This window comes from Ylistrum balloti, unplaced genomic scaffold (genome assembly GCF_031769215.1).
Source record: "Ylistrum balloti isolate Yb309-2 unplaced genomic scaffold, AGI_CSIRO_Ybal_v1 Utg373114, whole genome shotgun sequence".
Lineage (NCBI taxonomy): Eukaryota > Metazoa > Mollusca > Bivalvia > Pectinida > Pectinidae > Ylistrum > Ylistrum balloti.
Window position 1 is genome coordinate 13822 of NW_026783204.1, and position 7932 is coordinate 21753.

General features: G+C 37.5%; 1 protein-coding gene across 1 annotated transcript; it reads right to left on the reverse strand.

The window, feature by feature from the left end:
- Positions 1–7546: 7546 nt before the first annotated feature.
- On the reverse strand, positions 7547–7852 carry LOC132564873 (phosphoglycerate kinase-like). Its single transcript, XM_060229489.1, has one exon. It carries the CDS (start codon positions 7850–7852, stop codon positions 7547–7549), a length of 306 nt encoding a protein of 101 aa, XP_060085472.1.
- Positions 7853–7932: the final 80 nt, after the last annotated feature.

Below are 7932 nucleotides of genomic sequence, written 5' to 3' on the forward strand. Positions count from 1 at the left end.
GAATGTTTAATGGTTATTCCAGAAACCAGTCAACTTCTCTACTAGACGCATACGATCCACGCCAGAGGCCTTGGGATGCTGTAAGCACAAAAAGATCTTCTGTGTCTGCATTGTAGTAAAATGCATATATACCTGATTCATCAAGTGATCCTGAAATATACTTATCTCCTTGTGGAGCGCTGAGTGCTGTCACGTTGTCGTCTGCGAATTCAAAAAAACCCTCATTTTTACTGTTTGCACTTAGTCCTGGACTGTTAGGGTAGAAAATAGTACCTACAAGCATTCCATTAAAATTCGCCGTTTGCACCTCCATAAATGTTGTAAAATTCCTAGAAGAAATCCTATCTCTCTTCCACGTACCATCATACTGCCAAATTTCTTCAGATGATGAAAGAAAAATCTTGTTCTTTGAATTGACATATATACCATTAATCTTTTTGATACGCACTAAGCCCCCTCTCTGTAGTTACGCTTACATCGACTTCGCGTAAGATATTACCTGCAAGAGTAAAGAGTTGAGTTTGAGTTGCAACATATAATGTACCGTTATGCGAAATAACCCCTATTATCGTGTCATTTCTGTCCCTTGCTTCAAAAGCATCTTCCCCATCTGCATACATCAATAATTGTGGTGTTGCAGATTGAAAATTCTGATAATAATTTACTTCAGAGGGTGCGTTATCTTTCTCGCTCTTTTTATACACATACGCATACACATTATCGCTTCCTGGCACTATAAAAAGGCTTGTGATTGCACCATCGTCTGCTGCAATCGTGCGAATATGATCAAATTGCAGTGTATTACTTGTAGTATTGCTAAGCTTGAAAAGTGCAGTTGCTGTGCTTCGCTTTTCATAATTAACTATCAGAACTGCATACGCTGTGTTTTCATCAAGGGCTACAATACTGGTAATTCCACTATACCCTGAAGGAAGAGCTATCTCTCCCCAGCTTTCTCCATCTACCCGCCTCTTGTATAAGCCCCCCCCTGTAGACACTACATACGAATTGCCAAGAAGCACCATGCTAAGAGGGGTGATAGTATTGGGAAGGTTAGAAGTTTGGATGAGTTCTTCCCGCTCTATTTCTGCAAATATTGCTTTTTGCTCATTACAGGAAAGAAATACAAAGAAAAGAAGAAAAGGAAGCAGTAGAAGGGGTATGGATGCAGAATAATATGGATAAGCACTGCCCTGCATACTGCTACGATGATAGTTTTTAGAAAACATATGAAAACCCTGCTGAGAACTCAAGAAAATTTGCCATTCTAGAGTATTCCTCTCCTAAGGTGTAATCGTATACCTGTAGATCAAACAAATAGGAAGCAAAAAGGCCCACTGCCCAGTTTTGGTTTATTCTATACGTAATCCCCATTTTTGGCTTTATAACAAAATCTACCTTGAAGCTTTCTTCAAGAGACACAAGGTTGATACCAAGCCCCAATGACATAGGAAACTCAATAGGGTACGCTTGAAATACATACTTGACATGTGCGGTAATGGGGGAGAGAATTAAAAAACGATTATTAGGGGTAAGCATAAAAGTGCCATCTATTTCCATTCCAACAGAAAGCGCTTTCCAAAGAAAGATATCCCATTCCAACCAAGCTGACCCACCTACCGTAAGCCGCGTCTGAGGTATATATTCCCCGGTAAATGTTTGATAAAAAAGAGGGAGTATCATGCCCACCCCTAAACTGAGACTGCCATTTCCTGTTTCGTAACCTGGGATATAAACATCACCAGTATACACGGGCCCTGTCTCGCTCTCGGTAGACTCTTGAGAATACAACGGAATGAGGCAAGAGGCTAAAATAATGAATGAAAATAGAGCTTTCTTCATGTTTATTCTAAGAATATCACGCAAGAGCCATTGTGTCAACGCCCCCTGTAAAACACAAGACCATATACAACACTCTACATGATAATTATATTATACAACTACTCCACATAAAAAAAGTAGTAAAAGGATCACTAAGGAGAATCAATGATTTCATTGGAGATAAACTCGCTGTACTTTATGGTTTCCTCTAACTGTTGAATGTAAGGATACGTTGGGTTCAGTATTTTCAATTCACGTAAATATGATTTTGCTTGAGTAAAACGAGATAAAAGTAAAAACATACGAATGTACTGTGTATAGTAGAGAGAAAATGTATCTTTCGATTGAAATGGTCCGGCTTCTTGCTCTAGATGGGTAAGTAAATATAAGGCATCATTCACTCGTCCTTGTGAAGCTAACCATACAGAAACATTATATTGATGCCACCATGGCCAGGTCACTCTATCTGCTACATCTAATATATCATTCAATTCCTCTTTATCAAAAATGCTTACCATATCATACGTAAGCAGTTCATATATCTGATAAGGAAGAAATACAGTATGCATTTCGGGGTAACGTGAGAACAGTAGTTCTAAATCTTTTGTATTTCTATTTTTCGACAACGTATGTGTAAGGTATGTTAACCACATTCTCATATTTTTTCTGTTATTATACATCCTGCTCTCATCAAATTTTTTCCAAAGAAACACCTCTACTTCTTCACCGCTTGGGTTTTTATACAATAAACTCATGTATTGAAACTGCGGGTTTGTACGTATAAGTTCATTAAATTCTGTGTTTTCTAGCCACGCTATTCCTTGTTCTCTATCCCTAGAATAGAGAAACAAAAGGTATTGAAGTGTGAGATATGGATCTTGCACCACTCTATCTTCCACCGCCTTAAAGAGATTGTGTACCTTTTCTTTTTCTAATCTTGTTGTGTAGTTTTGGAAAATCCAAAAAATAAAGTGCAGTAATTCATCATCAAGTGTTCGTAGTGGGTATTGCATGAGTAATCTCTGCATCTGCTGTACGCCTAAATCAATATTATTACTAAGAAAAAAATTTTGTGCGTTAATAAATAGTTTATTCTTAGTGTTGAATGTGTCCTGCAAGATATCGTACATAGATTCTGAAGCAAGAGAGTCAAAAACATGTGCATACTGCATATTATTTGCTTTCCATTCAGTGCTGATAGCATCATAATAACGAGTGGCTGATTCTATATTGTCTTCTAAAAGATAACTCACAGCAATAAGATAACGATATACCTCATCGTGAGTTAAACGAAATAAATGATGGTACAATCCTATCCCCTGCCTCCTCTCATGTATTCTATTAAATAGAGAAAGTACCTCATCATGCAAGGAGACTCGAGATAATGCTACATCGGTTTGAAGAAAACTGAATTTTCCTATTTGTACAATATAATATCTCATAAGAGCAGGGTGAAGACGCCACAATTCTTCAAAATCGATACTGACCTGTGAAAAACTTATATAATCGTTGGAACGAATTTGATAATCTATTATTAATGCCTGAATTTGGATCTCATTGAATTTTTCTGCTGACTTTAACAGTGAATCCCTGTATTCTTGCTCTAGGTTTAGCGATTCTAATCGTTTCACTACCGCGAGACCCTGGGTTGGGGTCCTCGATCGCTCTAAAAAATCTTCCCACTGCTGAGAAAAAGCATCTGGATCGCTTACTGCAACATCTAGCAAGGATATAAAATAGCTATCACTGCGGAAGTATGCAACAACATACACAGAAATTGTGGTGATACACACACTTAGTATGCAGAATAAAAAAACATAGAAGGGGGTGCGAGAGCGTTTACTGTGCACCTTAGTATTATCTTTCATTCATGTACACTCATATGTTTATTGTAGCATCAAACAAACTCTCTGCTATTATAAATTGATATGCGGTTTATCTAACACAGCGTTCACGAGCTTATACGAATTAAGCTCGGAATATGTCTTTGCTAGAATGATGGCTTCATTTATAACAATGGACTTTTCGACTTGTGTAGAAAAAAAATAGAGCTCAGTAAATGCTATGCGTAGTATAGCCTTGATAACAAAAGGAAGCTGAACAAAACTAGCTGGGCCTGTGCTTTTTTCTATAAGCTGGTCTATTTTTTCTAAGTTGTTTACTGTGCTGTGAAGCAGTGAAATAGAGTATGAATTTTTTTCACAGCTAGGAATGGATAAAAAATTCTTTTCTATTTCCTCTACATTATACAAAGTGTGCATAGCAGTGTTAAAGCCGTACATGTACATTGCATGAAATGCCTTTCTTCTTTGCTTATGCAGACCCATCTATTTATATTTTGGGTCTAAGATTCGAATTTTTGCATCTTTTCTTAGTTCTTCTACTTCCTTTTGGATGAGTCCAGCAAACTCCTGCTGTCTAAATTGATTTTGCAATGTTGAGATTATCCTTTGCCGCACAGTAATCCTTTCCCCTGGGAGAATAGGATCAGAAAGAGAAAGTAGCTTTGGTTCTCTTTTGTCTTTAATCATAACTACATGAAAACCACTTTTTGAACTTAAAAGACCGCTTACCTCATCTTCATCAAGAGCAAAGACCTTGTCTAAAAAATCCGGGCCTAGTATTCTTTTTGTTTGATCATCTCGAATAATGAAACCTAGGTCTCCCCCCTCAAGATCTGGATTTTCTAATGATAATTTTATTTCACTTTCAAAAATAGCTCTATTTTTGTTTATTTTTCTTGCTATTTTCTCTGCTTCTTGCTTTTTCTTACCTATTTCATTCCGTGAAAGGTCCCGTGTATCCCAAAAAAGATGTTCAATTCTTATCATAGATGGATTAATAAACATCGTTGCAAATTCATCGTATGTTTTCTGTATCTCAGAGTCTGTTGGGTTTCTTACCTGCTTTAGTTGATCTTCATATTTTGAAGCAATATACTGCTCTTGCATGATTCTTCTACGAATCTGCTCGCGGTATTCAGACCAGCGAAGACCAGTCTGTTTCTCCATAAGTGTCTGAAAATCCTCATTAGATATTGGAGTTCCGTACGCCTCCTGCTGCAGAGATATTATTTCATTTATTTGCTGAGCACTTACACTAACACCCTGTGCCTCGGCAGCCTGTGAAATAAGCACATCGCTTATCGTTGCTTCTAATACGTCTTTTTTTGTAATATCACTCCTATCAGACCCAGTAATACTGGCTGATTGTTTAAGTAATAGATCATACTGCTGTTCAATTTTTTTTAATGAAATACTCTCAGTTTTTTTGTATGTTACCACTGCAATGGTTTTATCTAAAATCTGTGCATAGAGCTCGGGCGAGACCCACGCATACTGTGCCACTAACGCCAATAAAAAACAAGAAAAAACAGTGAATTTCTTGCTGCTAATCATACAGTACCTCATCATACTACTACTATACACCATCAGTAAAATATATACAATAGATGGGTAAGCTTTTCATTCATAACTCTCTTCTTTGTTTTTCCTTCATTTTCAGCTTTGTAAAGACTGTGAAAAAGCTTAACTTCTTGTAGTAATGGATATAGAACGTCTTTATCATTGTGCATAAAATCTTCTTTTGTAAATTTACTCCCAAGCATTTCCGCTATATTTTCTACAAAGAAATGTATATACTCCTTAAAATAATGCAATTCCTTCTCCATATGAAATATTTCTAAAAACAAAGGGAGCGATTTTTATTCATGCTCTTATCTGGATGTTGCTGGTAATATTCTGCAAGCAATGATATGCAATCAATATAATCTAATTTTCCTAATTCAGACTTTAGTAAAATTTTTTTTCCTGATTTTGTTATTTCTTCATATATGCTCGCTGCTCTCTTCCCTGTCTTATACACCAGATCGTACATAAAGAGCTTTGCTTTGTACGAAAATATATGTTGTCGAGCAAAAAGAAATGTTTCATAGTTAAAATATCTTTTTTTCCTTTTAGGAGTTTGCACAAGATGTATTTTTTTATTGTCATATATACGTCTCTTCATGGGATTGGAAAGAACAGTATATGCATGTATAAGATTATGTAAGACTTCTCTACTATCTGAATTCTCAACTATCCCAGCAAGAGGGCTAGTAGCTACTGAGGCATTGGATTGTGTATCGGGGTGCAGATGTTTGAGTTTATTGCGGAACGATGACTTTATTTCACTAATAGATGCATTTCTATCCACACCTAAAATTTCATAGTAATCCATTTCTTACTACGTAATAGAAAAATGCGCATACATGCTGCTTTTAATTTGTCTCATCAGAAGTACTTGCTTCACTGGATTCTGAACTTATTTCCCCAGCGTCACTGGAGACTCCTGTTTCTTCGTTTGTTGTTGTAGCTGTATTCAAGGGAACTGTCTCAGCACTGCTTGTTTCTATAATACTCACGCCATCTATCACGCCATCTATCACGCCATCTAAAAGCGTTGTCCCATCTCCTCCCTCTCCTTCTACTGTTTCTACGTTATCTTCCCACCATTCTAAGGCCTGGGCGTTTGCATTGCTTACACTGTCTTCATATTGCAGATCTATTTCAGATTCCTTAAAAAGAAATACCAGCACTACAGAAACCACAATAAAAGTTGTAGCAAGGATGCTCGTTGTTCGCGTAACAATATTTCCCTTCCTCGCCCCATACTGCTGGCTTGCACTGCTTCCTAGCAGCATACCTGCACCATCTGCGCCATCATCCTGGACTAGTATTATTAATATAAGAAATACTGAGGTTAATACAAGTAATACTATCAGAAAGCCAATAAAAAATGACATGCTCCTACCTTCCTTTTATTATCGATGTAAATACTTCATGTTTGAGTGAGGCAGAACCAATGAGTACACCATTGATGTTGTTTTGTTCTAATAGCTCTGCTGCATTATGTGCATTTACTGATCCCCCGTATAGTATAGCTGTGTTCTGAGAAATATCTTTATTATGTAACACTTCTATTTCATCTCGTATCAGCATATGGGTATTATTTGCTATGTCGGCTGTTGCAGTTCTTCCTGTTCCAATTGCCCATACAGGTTCATACGCTATTACTATGGAAGAGATCTGTGATGTTGTACAATTGCCTAGAGCAGAATGCAACTGTGTAGCAAGTAGTTCTTGTACTCTATTATCTTCTCGCTGTCGTAAGGTTTCTCCGACACAGAAAATTACTTCCAAACCATACTCTAATGCCCTGCTTATTTTTTCATGCATCATAACATCTGTATCATACAATGCTCTTCTCTCAGAATGTCCAACAATAACTGCTTTAACACCTATATCTGCGAGCATTTCAGCAGAGATTTCGCCAGTATGTGCACCACGTGTATTACCAGACATATCTTGAGCTGCAACTATAATAGGGCTACCCTGCAATTCCTGGACTAATTCCTTAAGATATACAAAGGGTGCAGCGATAATGACTTGTGTGTTCTCGGATATCTCTTGTTGTGGGATGTTCTTTACTGCTATACAAAATTCTTTTATATCAGCACTAAGCATGTTCATCTTCCAGTTTGCTACTATGTAGTTTTTCATTCTTTTTCCCTTAACATACAGTACGCATACAGTACATACGTTCTATATTACCACTCTACTTTTACTATACTGCCATACCACATTGTGGTTATAACTAAATTTATTATAGTATATAAGACATAATGATGCGTTGCGCTCTATAAGAGTAGAAACATACATACCCTTGCCTAATGTTTCATGTCTTGTTATGTTGTGACAAGGGCTTTAAGACCTGGCAGTTCCTTACCTTCAAGGAACTCAAGAGAGGCACCGCCCCCAGTGGAAACATGAGAAAAGTACTTACTTAGCTTAAATGTATTGGCCGCTGCTAAAGAATCCCCTCCTCCCACTACGGTGAGAGCAGAAGAATGTGCTATACCTCTTGCAAGCTCCTCTGTTCCTGCAGAAAATGCATCGAATTCAAATACCCCCATTGGTCCATTCCATACAATAGTCTGCGCCTTGTGTAATGCCTGTGTAAACAGAACCCGTGTTTTTAGTCCTATATCCATAGCGATAAGTGTGTCGGGAACCGAAACTCCGTCGCTGAATACAGCTTTTTCATGCTCAGCAAAACGTGCCGCACACGCAT

Excerpts from the sequence above, each read along its gene's own strand:
- LOC132564873 (XM_060229489.1), bottom strand. The coding sequence starts at position 7,852 with ATGGATATAGGACTAAAAACACGGGTTCTGTTTACACAGGCATTACAC.